Source organism: Camelus ferus, chromosome 12 (genome assembly GCF_009834535.1).
Source record: "Camelus ferus isolate YT-003-E chromosome 12, BCGSAC_Cfer_1.0, whole genome shotgun sequence".
Lineage (NCBI taxonomy): Eukaryota > Metazoa > Chordata > Mammalia > Artiodactyla > Camelidae > Camelus > Camelus ferus.
The window spans coordinates 16,044,600-16,069,570 of NC_045707.1; the positions used below are offsets into that span (position 1 = coordinate 16,044,600).

A 24,971-nucleotide genomic window follows, 5' to 3' on the forward strand; every position below is an offset into this window, starting at 1 on the left:
CTCTTAGAATTGCTGTGTTTTCTGTGTCTGTATTTTATGATGAGCGCATCGTGGTGGTTGCGGAACAAAGACCCGACGCTTCCGAGGAAGATAGTTTCCAGTGGATGAGCCGTGTGCTGCAGGTGAGCACACCTGGGGTCTTTGTTGGGGCAGTCGGCGTTGTCGTCAGAGGTGGCAGCAGCCAATATTTATTGGCTAGCACCCAATAAATATTTGCTGAATTTTTCTTCAATGGACCACTTACACCACCTTATTTTTTTCCTTCCAGTCACTACTCACGTATTCTGGGTACTGTTAGCAAAATTAGATAACTAATACCAGGCCTCCTGGTGGCCCACATAGTATTTTTCTGGTCAGGTTGCCAAAAACAGTTGAATTGACTTGGCGCAGCAAGTTCTTTCATTTTTTTGTGCCTGAGCATTTACTGCTTACGAACATTTTAACTGTCCAAATGTGGAACACACCTTTGACAGTAATCAGTCCCCATGTCAACAGTTGCAGTCTTATTACATGCTTTAAGTGGTGCCTAAAGTGCAGAGGATCCAGGGAGGTATAAGACCTTGCTCTTACTTGGCGGGAGCTTTGCTGTGGAGTTAGAGATCTAGGTGAAATAAACCACTAATGGAGGAGGAAGAGTTGGGCTTAGTGTAAGGGGTATGTTTCTAGAGAGAGCAGGCTAAAATGATGAAAAGAGCCTGGTGTTCATTTAGAATCATACCGTGAACCCCAGCTCCACTCCCTACCACATAAGTGCTTTAGGCAAGTTACTTAACATCACTGAGTGTAGTTCCTAATCTGTAAAGTGGGGATAAAATTATCTATATTACAGAGCTGTTGAAAGAATTAATTGATGGTAATTAGATAATGAATTGAAATATTTAGTGCCTGCATTCAGTAAAAGATGATGGCGATTATGTTTAACATAAAATAGAATAATCATATGCCTAATCTCCAGTGAGGAGTTTATAGAGAGGCCCATCTATCTTAAGTAACATTCCCTTCCACTCTGTCACCTCACTCTTCTGTATTTTTCTAACTAGTATTTATCAGCATATATGTGTTTATATTTATTGTTTTCTGCATCCACTGTAATATAAGCCTCATGAAGGCCAAGACTTTGTCTCTCTTGTTCCCTGCTCAGCCCCCAGAATCAGACAGCATCAGGCCAGCACATCATCAGAGTAGGCTCAGTAAATATTTGTTGGATAAATAAATGGTCCAAAGAAAGCATGGACTATCCTTGCCATAGCAACTTCTGTGTGTTGACAGTGTTCCCAGCGTGAATGACTTGTCTGCTTGGCGCTCATATATAACTTGTCTGCTTGGGGCATTTGGATTTCTTTACTGCCAGCCAGTAGTAGTGTTGTGGAAACGGTGCAAGCATGAGGTGAGTGATAGCACTAGGTGACTTTTAAGATCTCTTCCTATCCGCAAGGTCTGTGGTTCTCAATTATCAGCTGGTATAGCACAAGCTGTTGGTAGTGGGAAATCAGAGAAAAGAAAAAAATCTACTGAAGCTGAACTAGATAGAAGAAACTACGAAGAAGGGGGGATTGGGTGATCTGGGAAAGATGACTACGAATCATACCTGCAAAGAGAATGTTTATTCATATTTTCAAACAAACTGCTTATTTCATCCAGAAAGAACTTTGGGGAGTAGTGGTAGGATCTTGCGGTGAATTATGCATTTTTTTCCTGTTATAGGAAGCAAATTCCCCAAGATACTTGTTATTTTTCCCTGGAAACCAACTATAGGAATTAAATACAGTGCTAACTCCCTAACCCAAATCCCTGTTAAAGTCATTTGGGGTGATCTGGGCATGAAATAAGAGGGCATTATTTCCTCTGTAGCTTCTCAGCTCGGGGCATTGGATGCCTAGGAGAACAGTAAGAACACCATCTGCTCTGGTAGTTTGGAGCCCAGAGGTTTTTTCATTCCAGGTCTGTGTCTGATATAAACTAAACACCTAACTCAGCACCTTCTAAGGAAGTTGGTCAGTAGGCGACTTACCAGATGGATGTTTTCAGTGGGGATCCCAGGCTACTCGTAGTGCATTTGCTGACTTCTTGTATTTTCTAAGTTACCAGAGACTTAGGGACTCTTCCAGACTTCCCGTTTTCCCAGCTGTTTCTGCTGGTCAGTAGGAGAGTCTGAGGAATGTGCTTTTCAAGTTTATTCCTTTGCCTTTTTAAGTCATTTTAATGAAAGGCCTTGTCCATCTTTTATGACTTCTGGTCCATTCTTCTTCTCAGGTTGTTATCTCCTTTTCAGTAAGACTTGTGGGTAATACAAAAGAACCTGCGTAACTGCTGTGTTTGGAACTGGTATTGGTAGTTGGTCAGTTGGTTTTAAAAGGTGGTGGACGCAGAAAACCATAAAAATGAGAAATTCTTCAAGTATTAAATTTTAACACAGAACATATAAATGTGCCTTCACTTAATATAGAGTAGTGTGAGTGTGAGTACACCAATTTGAGTTCCAGGTCAACTTACTTCTATTAACTCATCCAAACTCATTGTCTTTGGTTTCTGGTTTCATTTCCTTTAAGTTAGACTAGAACGTGAGTATTAGAAACTGGAATACGTAATCCTTATTACCTTTTAGAATTAACTTGCCCATTCTTACCAACAGTAGTTTTTTTAGGAACTCACCTCTAATGAGTCTTTCCAAAGCTTAGCTCTTTCTCTTGTTTTGCATTCATATTTTATCAGTTGACATAATAGTTAATTAAATAATAGGAGCACAATAACAAGAATAGCTGGTGGAAAGATGTGGAAGCAGGCAGAGCTGACGCTCAGTGAGCGCGCAAGTGGGCGGCTGGGAGCAGGGGTGCCCCGGGAGCTGGTGGCCTCCAGGGCTCAGTGTTCGGTGGGCCTCACCTAGATGTTTTGCAGAGGAGATTCCTGGTAACCTGGAGAACCACTTAAACAAGGGCTTACTTACAGAGCTTCTGTGTGTTTATAATAAAAAGACGGCCTCTGTTTAATTGAGCCATGTTGGAAAGCTAAAATGTTTAAAGAACTAAAACAAATTTCTAGGTTTTTGGACATTATCACTCAAGAGAGAACATATTGAGGCTTGTGAACCAGTATCCACCTCTGTCCATTTAGATGGTATCTCACCCCTGTGCCATCTCTGGAAGAACTAGGTACCTTTAGATGTGAGATCTTAATACTCTACCAGAGTCTAGACCTAGAATGGATAAAGAAAAAGCCTAGAATAGAATAATGGATTATGTTAGACGGATGCCAAATGTTATAAAATTAATCTCACTGAATGTTTTATTTCTATATTTTGTATTTTTCTAGGCAATCGATAGCATTCATCAAGTGGGGGTTTATTGTCTTGCTCTGGTGCCTGCCAATACATTGCCCAAAACTCCATTGGGAGGGATCCATATATCTCAGACAAAACAGCTGTTTCTGGAGGGATCACTGCATCCTTGCAATATCCTCATGTGCCCACATACATGCGTGACCAATCTGCCAAAACCCCGGCAAAAGCAACCAGGTAAGGTGCTGGCTTTGAAGTCGTGACATTAAAATTGTAACTTTAAGAAACTGGTTTCTTTCAGCATGATTCTTTTCTCTAGAGTTAGACTTTACAAAGATTAATGAGTAACATGAGAATAGTATCAGCTGACGAAAAGCAGAGAAGATTGAGATTTTGGAAAATAGCTTCTCCAGGTTTACTGTTGACTCCCCCTTCTGAGTAATTCTCAGTAGGGTGCCTCTAGAGAAAAAAAAAACAAATACTCAATTTCATCTTTTTGCCTCATTTCTGAACAGACCTAGGTTATAAGGCTGAGTAGGAGACGAAAGGCAGGAGTAATTGATGGTCAGTCATGTTAAAATGTCTGTTCAGTCCAACATGAAATCATTAAGTTTTATTGATGCTTTTCCCATTTTAATTGAGAAGTTAATGAGAGCCTCCTAGTTTCTTGTTTGCCTGGAAACACACAAAAGCCAAAATGTGGTCTTTACAGATCATGTAGCTACCACATACACACACACTCACACACATATACACATATACACACACATACCCCCACACACATACATACGCACACACATACACACACTCTCACACATACACACACACACACATACACATACTCTCACACATACACACACTCACACACACACATGCACACTTTGTACATTAGCCTCCAAATGTGTTGGGAAAAGAAGATAAAAGTGGGAAGATTAGGAATGCAAAAGGAAGTGGGGCATTTAGTTATGTTTCTGTAAGACCGCTTTTGCTGAAAGGTAAATATGATGTATAATAAAATATAAGGTAAGCCTCTGACTCTAGGATATTTTTATTAGGATATTAAAATGTTAATATACTCTACTTTGTAGTAATTACGTCAGTGGTCTGGTGGCTGAAGATCATATCACAGTTGTTTATCTAGATGTTGTTTTCAACTCACCAACTAACCTCATCTTAGTAACAGTGTGTATAGAGCTAAAGTATATGTGATATTCATCAGTTTCTGCTCGTGGAAATAAGAGTTTATGGAGACTAATATTCTAAAGGGGCAGTTAGAATTAAATTTGTACATTACTAGTCAAGAAATATTTAAAAAGTATCTTCATATTACCTGCCTAAGTATCTGACAGATATGTAAAACATACAAATCCTTCTCCATCTCAAATTCTGTTATACTGAAGTCATATATTTATTTCTCATATAAGTAAAATCCTATTTTAAATAACATTTAATCTAGGATCCCTTTAACAAAACTTCTGTGTCAGTAGATACTTAAAAGATGCTACTTAGAGATGTGGTAGATGCCTAAAACATTGCTTTTGTTAGCCAGGTTTCAGGCATTTTTACTAAATGATAAAACGTGTAAAAAAGACTTAGTCCTAAACCCCCATCAGCATAGCATCCACCTGTCTGATGAAAGCATTAGGTTTGGATTCTGTATTTTTGCTATCTGTTGTGATTGTCTGCTGAAATCTGAGTGGTATGCATATGGTTCGGACCAAAGCAGTTTGAAAATCATGGCGTGGATGGAGCAGAAATGATGTGGGGATAGCATGATAGGTTGGTGTTTAAAAAGAATACAGGAGCGTGGGGTTGGGTATATAGGAAGGAAGAAAGGAAAGCAGAGGAAAAGGAAGATAGAAAGTGTCAGGCAGCCCAGTGACAAAAATCTCACTGAGATGCCTATTAAGCTATGTGTAAAGAATGGGGCTGTGTTAGGACTGATTTTGGCTGCAGGTTTCAGAAAAACATAACAGCTGCTTAAACAAAAGACAGGTTGATTTCTTTCTCAGGTAGAAGAAATCTGGATCTAGAAGTCCAGGGCTAGGATGGCGGATCCGCAATCACTGTGGTTCCAGCTTCCTACCTTTTTGCGCTGGCATTGCTATCTGTTAACTATTGCTGTACAAATGCTGTATAACAAATAACCCTAAAACTGGGTGGTTCAAGATAAGAAGCACTTATTTTTCATTCGTGGAGTGTAGATCTGCTGAACATGGTGGGGATCAGCGGGCCTTGGCGTGGCTCCAGGCTGTAGGTTGGGTTCAGAACTGTTCCATGTGTCGCCTCATCATGGCACCAGTAGCTACCTGGGCCATATTTTCCTCAAGGCAGATGGCAAAAGCAAGAAGGCAAGCCAAGCCACACAAGCATATTTAAAGCTTCTGTTTGTTTCATGTTTCCTAACGTTTCATTGTCCAAAATAAGTCAGACCATGCCCAGAGTCAGTGGAGCAGAGAGGGATATACTCCTCTCATGTAATCAGAGCAAAGAAGACTTGTAAGAAAGTAAAATGATCTGCCACAGCCAGCCTTAACATACTGCCTCAGAGCCCCTGACCTCCAGCCATCAATTCTGCATTCCAGTTAGCAGGCAGGAGAAAAAGACAGGGAAGGGAGTACCCTACCTCTTTAAACATATTTTCTAGAAATTGCACTATCACTTCCTTTTACCTATTATTCTCCCATACTAAAGAATATAGTCTTTATTCTAGGCATTTGTCTAGCTGAAAAATGGGGGTTGTGTTTTTAAGGAAAAGAAGAATAGATAACTGGGACTGATGACTAGTCTTTGCCACTAGAAATTTGCAGAATTTTGTGGGGAAAATAAGACATATTTACAGGTACTGCAGTGTCTACAGTTAGCCTCCTAGATGTTACTGCTTTCCGTAATCTTTCATTTCCTTTGACCCATAGATTCAAGAAGTGCACACAGGAGGATCTCACAAAATTACTGCTGAATTATTTTTGTCCTTTTAAATTAGTCTGAAAAATTCACTTTTTAAAATATCATGCCTTTATTAACTTTACAGTGTGAGTCCAGGATTGGACAGTGTACACAGTCACATACACTCTGGGTCCCTGCCTTAGTAAAAAGGCTGTCTCCAACATGATATATATGTAACTGATTATGTAGTCTCTTGGGAAAGAATTTTGCCTATCATACTTAAAATTTCAATGGACAGACACATTGTAGATGAAAACCATTCAGCGTAGTGTTGGAGTACTTTGCCCTTTAGGGTTTTGTTTGTTTTTTTAAAATTTTTCATTTTGAGATCATTTCACTTACAGAAAAGTTGCCAAATAGTGAAAGAATACCCTTATATTCTTTACCCCGCTTCTCTAAATACTTTAAAGTGATTCTGTGATTTAAGTGTTTTTGTTCCACCCATTTCAGTACATTCATGATCAACAGATTTTGGCAATAAGCATTGGTTAATAACAATCTAAGCATGACATCAGCATTATTCGAAACTCAGCTGGCATTAAGTTTTGATATGTTTTAGCCATCTTCTTAGTTTGATACACTGGAGTTTTCATCTTTAAGTGACCATCAAGAAAGGCATACAGTGTTAAGTTACCCTATAATCTTTCCAGTAAATTCCTTCTAAACTTAAGTTAGCCTAAATGGATTTCTGCTGCTTGCATCAAACTGTCCTATCTAATAAGCCAGCATTTCCTGCTGTCTTTCTAGGTGTTGTTTGGTTTTGGTACTGACCAGACATAGTTTATTAAGAAAAATGAACCAAACTTGGAAGTCAGGCAAAGGTAGGGCAGCATGTTCTCTTAGAGACATAGTAGATTAGAACATTGTTTGACAGGCCCACCCAAAGATTATTTAATTGTCTATATATAAGGAATGTGCCGTTGATTGACTTAATACTTACTGTAAATTAAGGCCTATATTCTGTGAAGTTGCACGTTAACTTCTAGACTTTTGTCTGGCAGAGATGCAAATCATTATTTTCTGATAGAAAACATAACTCAGAGGTAAGGGTTTCATTGCCCTGTAGAACATTAACTAGTTTTATATCTCATCTTTGAATCTGACATCCACATTCTTTTTTCCATTGCCTATGCAACCCTTGTTCTAACAATCATCTTCTGAATCAACTTTCCATCCTGCTGATTACAGCATTAATGAGAAGAAATGGTCTTCATGTGTTTGTATGAAAATCATATTTTCAACTTTTTGGTAGTTACAGGTTGACATGCCACATGCACACACAAAATTATTTGAGAATAATGATAGCTCCAATTGAGCTGAATGATCATTTGTGAACACAAGGCAGAAGTCAGAACGTTGATACAAAACAGAAAATATGAAAGGATTTCATTTTGCTTAGAGAAAAAATTATTTTCCTCTTCTCCCTTATATAGTTCTAGAAAGCTGATTCACTCAGAAATATGAACTCAGAGAATACTGTCTCTTAAAATCTAAGATAAATTTTCACTGAAGATCTGGTCATTCAGAGTTATGTTAACTATCTTCAAGTCCACGCTATTTCACCCAGTTCTTTGGGTGAAAGTAAATCTAGGCAAAGAAGCATAAGAATATTAAATAGACTGTGAAACCACCCAAAGCAGCTGAAAACTAACTGTAAGTTACATGAAACTGATTAAAAAAGTAGGTAATTTCCACAGGAATATCTGACTTTAGTCTTCACTGCATTATTGAAACATCAACATAGAAATAAAAGCAAGGAGTGAGAACGACCAAATCCCGTAACATTTGTAATGTAGGACCAATGTGACGTTTTTGAAAACCACTAGACAGCTCCCTAAAGGAAGGGGAGTGTGTGTATGTGTATGTGTATGTGTATGTGTGTGTTTCATAGTGGTAAAAGTTGGGAAAGAACAACAGGTAGGAAAGGAAATAAGGATACCACCGTTCTGAGTGTTACTGTATGCCCTTCTCTAGCAGAAGTCTTCAAAAGACTTTTTGAAGAGTCCAGGCCACTTGTCTCATAGAATGTCCCACAATCTGGATTTCATTACACATTAAAATAAAGCCCTTCTGATATTCCTGATGAGCTCATGCTGAGTCCTCATAGATGGAAGGTTTCTTTTCAGACCAGATATTCATTATTGTTAAACCTGCTATTAGGGTTTTATCCATGATTGGGGCAGATGAAATTGTTTATCAGTAGGAACCCCATGCAACCAACTGCCACCTCCTCAGAGTGGAAACTTCCCTATACCCAGTCCTGCTACCCCCTGTCCCAAAACCTCATCTCTCCTGTGGTCCTATTTTCCTTCTCTCTGTCACTTCCTGCTACCTGACATAATTTATTTGAGTATGTTTTTATTTGTTGCCTTTCCCTGCCAGAATGCAAGCTCTGTGTCTTGTTTGCTACTGTGCCCCAGTGCCTGGAAGGATGCTCAGTCAGTATTGTTGAATTAGTGTTTGAACCTGCTTTAGGCAGTCTGGAAATGCTTAAGGGGAGAGGAGGTATGTAGCTTGAATCACCATCTCCAGAGAGTTGATTTTGGCTTTTACTTACAGGTGTAGGCCCTGCTTCTGTGATGGTTGGGAACCTGGTTGCAGGAAAACGCATTGCACAAGCTGCAGGAAGGGACCTTGGGCAAATTGAAGAAAATGATTTAGTGAGGAAGGTAAGTGTTCCAGAAGTGTTGATTTTTATAAGCAAGTCAAGGACAGAACCTACACTTCAGATAACAGATGGGAGAGATGCACTGTCTAGCTTTTTAAAAGTTGCTAACCCTGATTCTTTTTTTTTTTTTTTTTTTTTGCTTTATGATCTCAGCACCAATTTCTGGCAGAGATTTTACAGTGGCGAGCCCAGGCAACTCCTGACCATGTACTCTTCATGCTGTTAAATGCCAAGGTATTAAAAATTCAATTCTATATCTAATCAGCTGGATATTGTGAGTCTCTTAGGCACTCTTGATTTCTTTCTTTCATCAGAAAATTTCTGTTGTCAATTCTGAGGAAGGATTTATTGCTTTCTCCTTGTTTTGAATTATGAGGATAAATTATACAATCACTTCAAGGTTGAAATGAAACCTGAAATGTTATTCAATAATGTCTCTTCTTTTGTTACAATCAAGTCATCTTTATTCAGTTCTGATAGGAACAGTAGGGACGGTATGTAATTACATAGATCTCCAGAAGTACAGAATGCATTGTCATGTAATTTTTTTACCCAATGTGACTTTTAATTCTTTTATTTCCACTAGAAATAAAATGACTTTAGATCAACATTTTAAAAACCAGAGTTATTTTTAGTACATACTTAAATGATACATAAATGATTATTGCTAACATAAAAAGCAAATTATTCAATAGTCCATTTAACTACTGCTTCCTAATGGATGGTGCACCAGAATATTGTATTTTTTAAGTTATGCATTCTGTGGGAGTCTTTTGAGATTTGTTTGTTTTAGTGGCTGAGTCAGAAGCTACAAGTACTATAACCATAGCATAGAACAGTATTTCTCACCAGCAGGGGAAGACTAGAGGGCCTGTCAGAATCTCTTAGGGGCTTACCCAAATTGCCCCCTTCTGCCCCAGCCCCCTAGGTTCTGAAATTGATACACACACTCACACAACTTTGAGAATTTATGCAGTGATAGAACTTGAGGCAAAAATGCTATGCATCTTAGTGATAAGTCTTTAAAAATCTTAAGAAACATTGCTCTATGGGAGAAAACTTTAGGACTTCCTTCTTCGACCTCTACATGAAATGGGCTTCTCTTTGAGCCCGTGGATTGACTTGGGTCCTTCCATTTTAGTCAGAAGATGTCAGTCCAGTTTGTTCCCCACTCCACTCCCAAGGTTGGCTACAGTTAAAGTTATGGCCCCATAAAGTCAAACTCCAAATTATTTGATAATGAACATAAGCTTAAATTTGCTTCTTGGTTACAGGAATAATATATATATATGGATGACTAAAGGACATGTAGTCTATTTATTTTTCTGCATATTCTAACATTTTACCCTGGATTAGCCCAGATCACCAGAAAGCTTAGGAACCATATGGCATTGCTCCCTCATGCCCAGGAAACGGTCCTTGCTAAGTTGAGTTTGCTGCCATACCATGGACCAAAAAGAAGGCTATTGTAAGAAATGGCCTTATGAATTTAACCCTGATTTTAGCCAAAGGAATATTATTCATTTCAGTTTTATAAGCTTAATGTCCAGTAGTAGATAAATTGGCTGACTAAATTATGGCATGTAAACATGATGAAGTACTATGCAGTCATTCAAAACAATGTTATAGAAGAATAGTTGATGACCCAGAAAATATTCATAGTGTGGAAGTGGGAAGAATAGGACATAAAACTTTAATAATAATTGAGTAGTTACTGAAGACCCTGTTCTGGGTGCTTTATATTTCACAGTTCATTTTAAGGTTGAGGAAATGGAGGCACAGAGACATAAAATCACATACCTGAGGTCACAGGGCCTTAAGTGGTAGGACTAGGAAATTAGCCCCTTCCTTTGAACCCAGACTGGCTTCAAGCCCACATTCTTAGCCAGTGGACTACCAAGCCTCTGGTATAGTATACCTTTTTTTTAATTTTAATATTGTGTGTGAATTTATATGTAATATGTAGATTTTTCCATTTTTTAAAAGCCAGGAAAATATACACCCAGATGTTTAATAGTGTTTGTGTCTTACTTGTAGCTACTCATCCATATTTTCCATGTTTTCTGTATTGAACATGTACTACTTTATATTAATAAAATTTTAAAGTTATTTTTAACAGTTCAGTAAACTTGCTTTTATGGTGAGTTTTTTTGAGTTACAAAGTTACAGTAATTAAGATAGTGTGGTACTGGCATGATAGACAAATAACAATTTGGTTTTATCTGGTCAAGTTGAAAGTAGGCATACCCCATGACCCAGCAGTTCCACTTATAGGTCTACACCTGACCAAAATGCGTACGTTTGTGCACCAGGATACATGTATGGGAATGGATTGTCCATCAGCAGTAGAATGGATGAATAAATTATCATGTTCATATAATTAAATCCTATTCAGCAATAAAATCTAATGAGCTATATATACCTAGGCGCTACAGCATAGATGACTCTTAACAGAATGTTGAGAGAAAAGCAAAGCTCAAAAACACGTATGTATGAGGCAGGGTGGGAATAGACTGGTGGTAGAGCACATGCTTAGTAGCGTGCCAAGGTCCTGGGTTCAGTCCCCGGTACCTCCATTAAAAATACGTAAATAAACCTAATTACCCCCCAAAAAAACAAAACAAAAGAAAACAAATTTTAAAAAGCAAAAATACATGTGTACAGTGCTGTTCTTTGAACATCAAATATTTCATTGGTGGTAAAAATATAAAGAAAAAAGAATCAGCCATCAGTATTAAGAAGTCACGGTAGTTGTTCCCTCTGGAGGGAAGGTGAGGGCTGGTGGGAGCACCTGTTGGGGTGCTTTTGTGCTGCTGGCAGTGGTCTTTTTCATGTCCTGCTGGTTCTTACACAGCTGCTTGTTTTATAATTTTTATAATCAAGCTGCACATTTGTATCTCATGCATTTTCTCATCTGTGTGTTATACTTACAAAAGAACAGGGGCTCAAAAAGCCCAGCTTAGGGAAACTTGAATTAACAATAAGGATACTTATGAAGACCCGAAGGAGAAATTATTCTCAGGACCCTGAATAGTTGGCCATCTTCTAATCTGTTAATCTTTTATTGTTAGCTAATGGGCTCTGTTTCCTTGTTACTGTTTTTGTTTACATCTTTGCTGCTCCGAGCCAAACTTGTGTTTTATACACAGCAAATGTACTTGACCACAGACCAGCGTCCTGACCTCCCTCCTGCCCTCATCCTGCTTTTATTTCTTTATTTTCCCTCTGCTCTTATTTCTTCATTTAAACAAAAAATTCCTATGTATTCTTAAGGCTACCTTAAATAAGACTGTAAATACCTATGTTTGATTTAAGTTAATGTTGCTGTTCCCTAAGTACCTTCAAACCTTGGAAAAGAAAATACCACACGTATCTTTTGGTGCTTGGGAGTTCTCACTGAATTTGGTAACTTGCAAAAGATAATCTACCAAGGCACAAGCCTTTCATACAATGTCAAATTGGCTGCATTTGTTACTGTTTTACTTCCTTACTGAACTTCGACTTGCTTATACTTCTATTTCAAGGGAACTACAGTGTGCACAGCCAGCTGCCTTCAGCTTCATAAGCGAGCAGAGAGGATTGCGGCAGTTCTTGGTGATAAGGGACATCTGAATGCAGGAGACAACGTGGTGTTGCTCTATCCACCTGGTACGTGTTGAATCGGTAGACTAGACAAGCTCATTACTAGCCTACAAATTTTAGGAGGACAGGAGCTCAGGGCCGCCATACATGACCACATGGGCTGTGCGTGTCCCAATTCTGAATACCATGCACATAGGCTCATCAGGGGGTGGACCATCCTCCCCCCTCCCCAACTTTCGCCCCCCACCCCCAGAGTTGTGCAGTGCCAGGGCTCTGCTGCCACTGAATCTGTGGTTTACTCTTGTATTTCCACTGTTAGCTCAGTGCCTGGCATGATGGTAAACACTGAATGAATGAATGAAGATTTCTTGACTTTTGGAAACACTCAAAAGAGACAATTATTTCTAGGAATGTTCGGGAATGGGACCATTTCCCAAAGCATGTCGTCCGTGAACTCTGACTTCACATTCTCCACATCATAACTGGTGCTTAGTGTCGCATGATTATGACTGCATTCATCTTCGATGTTCTAGTTTAATTTAGCAACCTTCTCCTTACAGCAAGAGGGACTCAGAATTATTGAATGACAGTTTGGTGTAACTATTCAAAATTTTAGGTGAAATGTTTGAGTTGTACCTTTCTTTATTTTTCTACCACCTAACACACTCATGCATCCAGCCTTCTGTGGTCTTTTATCCCCTTAACCTCATTTTACTCTGTGATTCTTACTATGCTATTTTATTTACATTGATACTAAGATTTCTTAGACGGTGCTCTGGTACAGGAAATCCTCCAACTTTATTCCTGGGGTGTTGTCTTCCACCTGCCCGTTACCCACCTGGTGATGGAGCAGAGCACCTCCCGAGGAGGCCCCTCTCCAGGTCCTGACAGTGGACCTGTCAACCGACCCTTTTTCTCCCTAAAACTTGCACCCACTGGAGTGCAAGTGACATCTTAGGCGACTCACTGCTCTTCACATAGTGACCTTCACCTTCTGAACATTTAAAGAAAGCTCAGGTGTTCCTCATCTCTCCTTCCCCTAGTCTCACATTTCCCAAAGGAAGCAGCCCTAATTTCTGCAGTTGTTTCTCCTATGTAATATCAAATAATGATGTCAAAGTACCTTCCTTGGGTATCTTTCAGGTGTTGTCTTTACTTCTGATTTCCTTTCTTATTTACTCTTGGCTTCTCTCTGTGTTTTTGTTTTGTTTTGTTTTAAGCTGTTTTATATGCTTCCTTCTTTACTTTCAATTTCTTAATTTAAAAAATTTCTTTTGGTAATGTCTCTGTTAAATTATGGCCTGATCCATCTGGCACATGATTTAATAAAGTGGTTTTGGAAAATCTACCTTTTGGTTTCTCAGTGACACAAGGCCGCTAAGTGGCTGTGTCTTGCAGGCATCGAGTTAATCGCTGCGTTCTATGGCTGCCTGTATGCGGGGTGCATACCTGTGACCGTCCGGCCTCCTCACGCTCAGAACCTTACGGCCACATTGCCCACCGTCCGCATGATTGTTGATGTAAGTACCGGCTGTATCTTGCCTTGTCCTCATCTCGTAAAATCCACAGTCAGACAACTGAAGATCTTTACCAATTTTCTAGTTTGGTTGAGTCAGGAAGTCAAATCTATCTCCTGAAAACTACCTCCTTTTTTTTTTTTTCTTTTTTTTTTAAATCTGACCAAAATGACCAGCATTTTTCAGTGAAGGAATGTGGGAAAGCAGTTGGTGAAATACGGGCTTATATTTTTATCGTGAACATTAAGAAACTGAAGCTGTCATTAGTAATTCTCCATAAAACCTGTTTTTTTTTCCCTTCTTCTTAAAAAAATGTTTTAATATTTTTCCTGCACAGTAAGCAAGGTGATTTTATATGCCAAACTGAATTCTCTCCAGTGTCAGGTCACTTTTATTTTGGTTCGTTTTAAAAATTCACTTGGTATAATATTAAAAGCTATCCGAATCTTGCTCTGGAGGTGATAGAAGTTTCTGCAGGATATGAGAATTGGAGAAAGTAAGATAAATCTGTACTGCATTACATCCTAATGTACTTTAGAGCAAAGGGTTACAAAATTCCCATTTATGTAACATTTGTTTCTCTAAGAACTGGTGCTTTGTCAGCAGCTGGAGCCTGCAGTATAAAAGCCGGTTCACCACAGATGATTTTATTACAAAGTTCTATTCAGCAAAACGCCCTTGTTGTATACTGCACAGTAGGCCGGAGCAGCAGGGCAGGGAGCTTCCTTCCACTGACACGGTTTGTGAGGGAACTTTGTGTTTCCACGTGCAGGGTGTGGAGAGCTTAGTTTCTGCGAGAGCACAGAGTCCCTCAAGTTCAACATATGTTCTATGTCCAGTGTGTTTCCCCATTCCCTGGACTGTTGCAAACACTAACTCCCTCAGAGATGATCCTCTGACACCTCTCATTCCGTGAGCACTACAAAATCCATGTTTTTATTTTGTTACCATCTTCCTGAAATCAAGAGATTTGGTGATCCACACTGAGATTTTAACTGTGGAGTATTTGAGAATTGCTGTGGTAAACAATAAATTGTGTTGTGAACAAGTCCATCATTCTACTTCAGTGTCACATTTTCAGGACAAATGTGAGGGGAGACACTGACCTCCATTGTCCTGTGTGTGTTCTTTGAAAAGCTGGTACTGCCCTGTCCCAGGGTGATGTGCCAAGCCTGTGGTGCTATACTTGGGCTAAACGTCCTGGTGCTTATTTTTGTCCATTTGTTTTCTAGGTCAGCAAAGCAGCCTGCATTCTCACCACGCAGACCCTAATGAGGTTACTGAGGTCCCGAGAGGCGGCAGCAGCTGTGGATGTGAAAACCTGGCCAATGATCATTGACACAGGTGAAAGGGAGATCTCTCCAGAGCCACTGAGGGAGCAAGAACATTCACTCCCTGAGGCTTCCTTGATTCTCATGCCAGAGGTGTTTACACAGCTCTTATGTTGCAGCCACTCCATCTGCTAAGACAAAAGCAGAACTTAATATCTGCTCAGCTGGAGTTACCAGGACAGGATACTGCAACAACCAGACACAGAGAAGCAGATCACAATATGCTAGAACCCTTGAGACAGAAAGTGTCTTGCTGTTACTCTTGGCATCCCCAAACTGTGGTTAGGTTTTTATGCCAGAGCTGACCGTATACATGTGGAACCTTATAAAATATTGAGAAGCTCCGATCCTTGACTTCCAGATCTGGTAGAGACAGCACTGGACTAGCAGTCAGAAGACCTGGTTCTAATTCAAGCCTCAGTACTTACTTTCTGTATAACCTTGTCTGAGATTGCCCTTTCCTGAAACACTGCCTACCCTTGCCAGATGCACATATTTAAAGCAACATACTGTGAAAATACTTTGAAAACTATAAAGTGTATGAATTTTAGATGGTTTTCATTACTGCAGAAGGGGAGAAGACACAGGGCTGTCTGGTAGAGGGAAGAGTGTGGGTTTTGGAGTCAGGCAGACAAGGTGTAAATCCTGGTCCTCTGTTACGTGTAACTGCTTCATGGGTTGGAAAGATTAAATGACATAATGTAATACACCAGCACATAATCATAATAGTAACGTCCAGCTTTTTATTGAGCCCTTACCATGTGCCAGTCATCTAATGTGTATTACCTAATTTTGTCCTCATACCCACCCTATTAGATAGGTGCTAGTTTTATCCTCATTTTACAGATAAGAAAACTGAGGCTAAGGAGGCTAAGTAAGTAGCAGAATTGAAATTCAAACCCAGTCAGTTTGGCTCCATTTGCAGCCTCTTAACCTTTAATTTCCTCCCTACCAGTTTTTAGTGAGTGTCACATGGTGTCCACCTCAGGAACATTTATATGGATTTGAAAGCAGGGATGATGTGTATTTATGGTTATTGTGTGCCAGATGCCAAACTAGATTTTTTTACATTTGTTACTTAAGGACATAAGCAAAGTCCTTTATAATATATACCACAAATGGATTGTGTTGGTGTTAATGATGTAGAGAGGCCTTCTGTGGTTACTGGACTCAGTCACATTTCAAGAAGACCTGAAATCACAGACAACAGAAAGGGCTTTTTTAGGCATTTGAGTGGCCCTTCCTTACACAAAGATGAGTTGAAGGTGATAGATAAGTCTTTGGTTTTACCAGAGACGGGCACCCAATGGTACAGAGGTTTGAAAGTCCATGTCAGAATTACTTCTTGATCTGGAAAGCCAAAGGAGCCATCGAGGAGTCATGGTTGGGGTTGGAGACATCCTTGATATCCTTGGATTTGACGTACTTATAAAGCAAATTTGGGGGGAAGAGAGGCATCCTAAAAGAGCAAAGGAAAACAGTTCCCAGATTATCATCCTTAAAATCTGTCATGTTAACTTGGAGAAAAACTGTCCAACTTTTAAAGCAGTTCATAATTACAGTAACATGTACTACACTGTAAATAATGAACTTTAACTTGAAACCAGCATAACAACAAGTAAAGCTGCTTAAGTTGTTTTAAAGTGCTTTATGTGAGTTAACTTCCTCATAATTCTGTGAGGGCAGGTGTTATTAGCATTTTAGAGATAAGGAAACAGACACAAAGATGTTAAATGACACCAAGGTGACATTGCTGATAAATAGCAGAGCTGGGATTTGAACACTTCAGCCTGTGTTTTCCACTGCTGTTATATTACCCCTCACTGATTTACTGTATTCCAGTAAATACACCTACCTGATGTAGCTTTCCTTGTTTACACTGTCTAGTGGTACCCTCAACCCCAGCCCACTTCTAGGAGTGACATGTGATCTGGTTGGTTAAATATGAGAAGCCTGAGCTTTAGCAAACCCCAGAAGCTAAATTTGGGCAAAGCAGAGTCACAGAAGACCGGTGGAAGAGCAATGATTTTTGAGTTCCAGTGTGTCTGGTTGACGTCGGGTTTTTCTTTTCCTTGCAGATGATTTACCCAGGAAAAAGTTACCTCAGCTGTATAAACCGCCCACTCCTGAGATGCTGGCATATCTCGATTTCAGTGTCTCCACAACTGGCATGCTTACGGGAGTGAAGGTAGAGTAGTCGGGGTATATTTACTCTCTCACTAGATGCTGGTAAAATGCCAGGTCTGCAAAAAATAGAGATGACCACTGCCCCAGGGACTTCAGATGTAGAGGCCAACTGGTTATAGCAGAGACCAGTAGGCGGAGGATCAAGGGCCTCTGCTATATTTAAATAAAAGCATTGGCTCTTCCGGAATAAGTTATCCCAAGGAATTTGTGTTATGCAGTGTTCTGAACCTAGCGTAGAAGCTAACAGACAGTAGGAGCTACAGTGAAAGCCAGTATGAAGTCAGAGATTCATATTTCCTAAACCTCAATATTGACAAATAAACAAATATGTTACTTTCAGTTAGACTTAGACTAGGCATTTTGAAGTAGTAAAAAATATACATCACTGTGAGGAGTTTGGGGAAAACGAAGCTTCTCAGAACTAGCATTAGAGCTGTTTTTTCTGCCTGTGGGATACCAGTTCCATCCTGTTCCTTACCTTCCAGATGTCCCACTCTGCAGTCAATGCTCTCTGCAGAGCCATCAAGCTCCAGTGTGAGTTGTATTCTTCTCGGCAGATCGCCATCTGCCTTGACCCTTACTGTGGACTTGGCTTTGCACTCTGGTGTCTCTGCAGGTAGGAATGGAAATGCAAAGAAACAGAATGCATGGGAATATCTTTGGGGCTATGACCATCTCATCCTTCCCTTTGCTCCCTTAATTTGGTAAAGTTTCAGTAAAATGCTGATGTTTCCAGAATTTGTGCACCTAATATATCTTTGATGTTCATTTGATTTGGTCTGTATCCCCTCTTTTCTGTTAGCTTTTTGCCTCATACAAAAGGGCAGTGATCTTACTACCTCTTCTTTGCTCCATCCTGTAATCCTCATTTTAGAAGCAGAGCCAAGCAGAAGGATGACACTTGGGTGAAATGTCATGCTGTCCCAGCTAGAATGCACTGCTAGGCTTGGCAGGAAGGAATGTAATGAGATGGGCGACAGCTTGTGGCTGGAAAGTAGCATGTGGGTCCTGGCTGGATTCTTTCCTGTGGGATAGCAGATCCCACCTCCTTCCACTGTCCTCCCTGGGGACCTCATCTCAGACCTGTATTGTTGCCTCCTTGGTGGGCATCTCTGTGAATGCTTCACAGATGCCTTCTGTCACCATCCTTCTTAAGATGGCATTGTCCACCTAGGGACCCACGTTATCTTCACTCTGTGTCTTTTATGTCTCACGGGCCATTAAGTGTCATATCCTTGGGCTCAGTTGTTTCTAAACCTGTCTGTACATAAAAGTCACTTAGGGGTCTATTAGAAAAAATTAATGGGCCTTCCTTAGACTTACTAACCTAAATCTCCAGAAGTGAAGACCACAAGTCCAGTATTTTTTTTAAATACAGGATTCCTGGGCTCCCAGTGATTGTGATCTGTACTCAAGGTTCAGGAAGTTGAGGATTCATGGCTGGAGAGAGTACATATGATATGGGACTCTGCCATCCCTTCCATCTTGTCCTGGCTGGCCTGTCGGGGTTCAAGCCCTCATCCTCTTGCGCCTGTGCTGTTGCAGCCTCTGCTGTCTCTCAGCCTTCAGTGACTCATATCTCCAGTCCCTCCTCCTTGTAGCCAGCTTTGCCTCAACTTAAAGCTGTAGGGACTGTCTGCTGAGTAAATGCTAAAGTCCTTCATGTAATATAGTTCACAGTTTGGTACCGACCCTTCTGGCCTCACTTCTCCCCACTCCCCCAGGCATCCTGTGCTCTAGTATTTCACCCTGGAATACTGTTTCTGACGACATTAAACACACCATGTAATTTTATATCTCTGTCCCTTTGCATATGCTGTTCTCTGCCTGGAGTGCCCTCACCACATCCTCACTTCCTCCGGCCACCATCAAATTCCTACTCGTTCAAGCCTCAGCTCAAGTGTTACCCACTCAGTGAAACACTCCCCCCTCTGTGTTCCCAGTTTGAACAACTTGCTCTTTATTCTGTGATCTTGATGTCCTTTATTTCCGTCTTAGTTGCTGCACCTTCTATAGCCTGCTTTATAGTTACTGTGTCTTGTGAGTTCAGTAGGAATGAGACTGATTCTTAGACCTTCTTATGTCATATGACCCGACAGTGTCCTTCACACTCAGTATTTGTTGAATGGATGGTGTTCTAGGAATCAAGGTACCTAGAATGAATTGATCATGTCAGCTCTTGTGTTTCTTCATTGCAGTGTCTATTCAGGCCACCAGTCCATCTTAATTCCTCCTATGGAGTTAGAAAACAACCTTTTCCTCTGGCTCACCACCGTCAACCAGTACAAAATAAGAGATACTTTCTGCTCCTACTCAGTAATGGAGCTCTGCACCAAGGGGCTTGGAAACCAAGTGGAGGTGCTGAAGGTAAGAAGCAGCTGTATCAAGGAGCCAGTCATGAGAGATTTTAAAGAAATGGTCCAGGCACGAGGACACCCTGGTAGGGCTGGCCAGACAGATCTGGCTGCTTTTTTCTAGCCAAAAAAGGTTTGTAAATCTCAGAAAGTTTCTCTCTTCCACTGTCTAATTTAATGCACTTTCTCAGGGTTTAATCTGATTCTTATATTGTAGAGAAGAGGTGGGGCTGAATAGAAAAGCTTTTATGTAAAGATGAAAGGGAACTGTGACTTCCAGGAGGATTTTTCCCAGTAGAATTTGCATCCTCAGTATATTCGAGATTGGGAATTGCCCCAGAGATAAGGCAGCTCATTCATGTGTATATCCAGTGATCATATGTCTGACTGGCACCTGAAACTTCTAGATGGCAGAGGAAAGAAATCAAGAATGAGCAAATTGACCATGGGTAATGGTTTTAGTGAAATGCCTTGGTATTTTCTGAAAAGGTGTATCTTTTTTCTGGATATCTGCGGTGAGAACACAGAATTCCCTGGCGTTCCTTGAACATAGGTAGAGAAGTAACCATGTTTATTCAGTGCTTTACAATCCTGCTAACCCCGGCTCCTGTGCATGGTGTCTTACAGACCAGAGGAATCAACCTCTCCTGCATCCGGACGTGTGTGGTGGTGGCTGAGGAGCGGCCCCGCATTGCCCTCCAGCAGTCCTTCTCCAAGCTCTTTAAGGACATCGGTCTGTCCCCTCGGGCCGTCAGCACCACTTTTGGATCGAGAGTCAATGTAGCAATATGTTTGCAGGTGACTGTCGTGAAAGCTTACTTGCGGGGAGGGGCTCGGAGCATAGGCCTCCATTTACTTGCTGTGGGACTCGGGGCTTTTTATTTGGACTTTACTATGCCTTATTTTGCTCATCTGTAAAATGAAGATGATGGTATTGTCCTTCACGAGTCGTTCTGTAGAACTACTGAGTTTCCAGGTGCCGGGTGCTTGGAGCCATGCCCGGCAGTTAAGCACTAATGTAAATGTTTACTCTCAGTGGTGGTGTTATGGTCCGTGACGATGAATCAAGAAGATTTCCGAGGCCTATTTGAATTTTATTTATGTTACCTTCTGTTTTCAGTCTCCTCTATCTTTTATACCTTTTTTTGCAAAGGAAGCACAAATAAGCCTGTATTCTTTTCTCCAGCCAGATGGCAACTTTGCTGTGTTATCTTGGTGGGTAAATAACAGAAAAGGGGCTGAAACAGCAGGAAAGAACTGAGTCTGATTTTATGTAGCTTGGAGGCTAATTAGGCGAATGGAGGTATGGACAAGAGTGAGAGTCAAAGAAGGTGGTGTACAAGGGTGGGTCGGGTCCTCTGTGTCCATGGTTGAGTGACTTTTGAGCAGCATCGTGACACCTTAACCTTGGAGCCCCGTCATGGGCCCCTTGCTGTCAGCTTGGGCCAATGTTGGTTTTGAAAATCGCACGGATGCTGGTCTGTCTCATCCCTACTTTGAGCACAGGGATGAGGACCCTTCTCAGCCTGGTAACCTTTCAGTGCTGCCCCAGCCCCTGGCCTACTCTCCCGGGAGGTGGGGGAAGAGAGGGAAGAAGGACGAGGAGAAAGCCAGGCCAGGCGTCTCTTTCAGGTTGACGGCAACCTTGCCTCTTCTGGTTGACAGGGGGAGCTTTCAAAATAGAGTTCAGATTTTTCATGTTTGGGGCTAAATTATCTATTTCTTGATTTGAAAATGTGAAATATGGAAATAACATTCATTTAAATTTTAAATAAATAATGCATTGATTTGTTTTTCTTTAGGGAACCTCAGGGCCTGATCCAACTACTGTGTATGTAGATCTGAAAGCACTAAGACACGACAGGTATGGCAGATTTGTTTTACTTGTTTTTTGCTAGCGTTTCTGAGCAGAAACAATTCTGAGCCTCAAGAAAGCCAGCTCTCTCCCTCATTCCTTTTGTTAAAGTCTTTAGGGGGAGAGGAGGAATTAATTTTCATTATTAATAGCTCACAAGATTTACATTTATAAGAAAAAAGCTTTAATTCCCACAGTTGCTGCACTGTTGTTTAATATTAAAATGTAATACTGGTGTTTTGTGATATTTGACATAAATTAAACTAAAATGGATAGATGCTTTTCTCTGGCAGTTTAAAAATAACTGAGACAGACGATAAACGAGGCAGAGTAGGGTTTTTGAAACAATACTTTATCTGAGCCCCAGGAGTAAAAGCCTTCCTCCTTATCAGCTCACATATGAATTGTAGCTGTGTCCTAAGGGGAGCTCCTGGCCTGAGGGCTCTGGAACCTTCTCCCGGGTCCCTCTGACTCGGGCTGTGTTCATGGTGTGGCCCGTGGCACTGAGCCATCCTGCACAAGGAGAGCATCTCTAGCGCTGTGGTTCTCAGCCCAGGGAGAGTTTGCCCTCCAGAGGACATCTGACAACGTCTGGAGACATTTTGGTTTGTCACAACAAGGAGGTGCTGCTGACATCTAGTGGGTAGAGGCCTGGGATGTTGCTAAACATCCTACAATGCACAGGACAGCCCTTCACAAAAACTAACAGAATATCTGACCCAAAATGTCAGTGATGTGAGTTTAAGATACTCTGCTCTAGCTTGAGGAGAGACAGAGTAGAGGTCTTGGGAAAGCAGTTTATAGCTGTGGTATAAATGATGCAGTCGTTTTTTTAAAGGCTTGCACATACATAGTAAGTATTGAATTATTCTTCTGCAGGGTTCGTCTTGTGGAACGGGGTGCCCCCCAGAGTTTGCTCCTCTCAGAGTCTGGAAAGGTAATTTGCTCAGTTAACCATTGGAAAGGTAGTCTGTGTGGAGAGATGGTTCATTTCAAAGAAACCTGAAGCCATATAATATATTAGTGCCCAGGGCAAGACTGAATCGAAATCTGGAGATAATTCAACAATTTCCGCTTAGCCAATGCTTTCAAATTCATATGGGAACATAAATAAGAAAAATACTAGATTCAAGCCTTCTTAATTTCCAGTTTTTTTTTTTTAATTCGATCAGCATGTTATTCTTATTTGACAGATCAGCAGAATTCAGTGTTCATTATATCAAAGGTGAAGAGACGAGCAACACTTAAAAACAGGCAATTCTACCTTTGTCAGTGTTACAAGGAGGAAAAATAGGGTGGCAGATAGAGGGGGGGGGTTTAAGATCAGGGAAGACATACACATATTTAAAGTTAAAAGAGAAATCAAAATGGGGACGAGAGTATAAAGATATTTGAGAGTGACTTCTTAGATTAGAATGAGGCTTTAAATTGTTCAAGAAGAGATTTAGTCATTATCTAGTCCATCCAGAAGGCTGCTGTAACAGAATTCCATAGACTTGGGTAGCTTATAAACAACAGAAGGTTACTTTTCCCACTTCTGAAGGCTAGAAAGTCCAAGACCGAGGAGCCAGCAGATTCTGATGAGAGATTCCCTAGATGGCCGTCTTGTTGCTCTGTCCTCACGTGGCCAGAGGAGCAAGGGAAATCTCTGGGTCTCTTTCATATAAGGGCACTGGTCCCATTCATGAGGGCAGAGCCTTAATCACCTCCCAAAGGCCCTGCCTCCTAATACCATCACATTGAGGGTTAGGTTTCAACACGTGGATTTCAGTCTATGGCAGTTTTGAACAATTTACTAATGAAAGAATCAAATCAGCATGAGCTGTCAAGCTTCTCATCCTTTTGAGGAGGTGGTGATAACGTGTCAGAATCCCTTCTAGTAACTCCAAAAGGCAGAGGGAAAATTGGGAAGGAATAAAGAGCTCCTGCCTAATGTATGCAGCAATGGATGAGCCCATGGGGAGTGTACTCTGGTTTTACTCCTCCATTTAAACCCTTTGAGGTGGAGGTGGGGTGACCTTACCATCTTGTCAGGAGCTTTAGTGAGGTGCCTGGTCCAGACGAGCAGGAGTGGCCCTTCTCTTCCTTCCTTGAGGTTTTAGGTACATGAGCCCAGATCATCATTGTGGGGTTTCTCAAGGAACCATACGCTAGAAACCCAAGATGAGAAGAGGGGTTGAGGCATGCAGAGAGGCCCTGAGCCATCCTTTAGGCTGGCACCACTGCTTCCTTTTCCCTCCTGAGGGGGACCCGGGCGGATGTCTTTCCATTCTCCTGCAGAGCTGCCACCGTCCTCCCGTGCTCTTCAGGTCCCTCTGCCTCTAGCGCTCACTGTCACCCGGAGCGGAGGCTCTCAGGCAATCCAGTGAGCAAGACAGATCATGAGAAGGGGCTGATTTTGAGGCTGAATCTTGTTAAACCTTTGTCTCCACTGAGGACAGTCCCGTGAGCACCATCTCAGCTCCAGCCTTTGCACAGAGTGAGAGGAGGGTGGGTAACTACATTTCCTAGAGGTCATTACATTTAATTGAGCCCAGTCTTTGTGTTCTCTTTGATTCTTAGATTTTACCTGGAGTGAAAGTAGTTATTGTTAATCCCGAGACCAAAGGGCCTGTTGGAGACTCTCACCTTGGAGAGGTATGTAGAATTTTCCCCTTTACTCTGAAAAGTCAGCAGTGAAAGACTTTAATGTTCATATTCTAAAAGTCAGTGAAACTGTGAGTTTAGCTTTTCCCCCATTGTGAGTTTTCAAGAGTTTTAATCTTTCTCTGTAAGGCACAAGCTGCAGTGGACCAAAGAGGGAAATTGACACCAAGATGGAGAGAAGATCTGGGCACCCAAATAGAACTAGTCCCAGATTGTCCACTGACATTCCCTTAGCTCAGAAAGAAAGTGGACAAATTCCACCTGTTCCCACCTATTAAGGAGTAGAACTAGAAGGAGACACAAATACAATTTTTAAAATTTATACAAATTTTATATTCTCTTCCAAAATGTATCCATTTTTTGTATTAGGATAAAGATATTTTAAAAGACTTAATTTTTCTTCCCACAGTCTTTGAGCAACCCTGGTATTTCACCCATAGCTTACTGGGAGGAATGTGCGTAGGTACAGAAGCCAGGAGGCCTGGGCTCTGCCAGTTACCAGCTTCTCATTATTGGGAAGGTTGCTTAACCTCTCAGTTTCCTCCCCCTCAAGTAATAACTGCACCTCCCTCGTAGAATTGTGTGACAGTTAAATACATCAGTACCTTTGT

The 24,971-nt window shown here is 41.0% G+C and overlaps 1 protein-coding gene across 4 annotated transcripts in view; it reads left to right on the forward strand.

The window, feature by feature from the left end:
* The window catches only part of DIP2B (disco interacting protein 2 homolog B), a 194,834-nt gene that overhangs the window by 161,357 nt on the left and 8,506 nt on the right, over positions 1-24,971 (forward strand). For all 4 annotated transcript variants that reach the window (XM_032492804.1, XM_032492801.1, XM_032492803.1 and 1 more), the window contains 14 exons: positions 8-122; positions 3,310-3,511; positions 8,780-8,889; positions 9,042-9,122; positions 12,413-12,536; positions 13,869-13,990; positions 15,220-15,331; positions 17,397-17,506; positions 17,991-18,121; positions 19,704-19,872; positions 20,487-20,657; positions 21,662-21,723; positions 22,594-22,651; positions 24,277-24,351. In XM_032492804.1, coding sequence (XP_032348695.1) covers positions 8-122; positions 3,310-3,511; positions 8,780-8,889; positions 9,042-9,122; positions 12,413-12,536; positions 13,869-13,990; positions 15,220-15,331; positions 17,397-17,506; positions 17,991-18,121; positions 19,704-19,872; positions 20,487-20,657; positions 21,662-21,723; positions 22,594-22,651; positions 24,277-24,351 — 1,642 coding nt within the window. The remainder of the gene's footprint in view (positions 1-7; positions 123-3,309; positions 3,512-8,779; positions 8,890-9,041; positions 9,123-12,412; positions 12,537-13,868; positions 13,991-15,219; positions 15,332-17,396; positions 17,507-17,990; positions 18,122-19,703; positions 19,873-20,486; positions 20,658-21,661; positions 21,724-22,593; positions 22,652-24,276; positions 24,352-24,971) is intronic.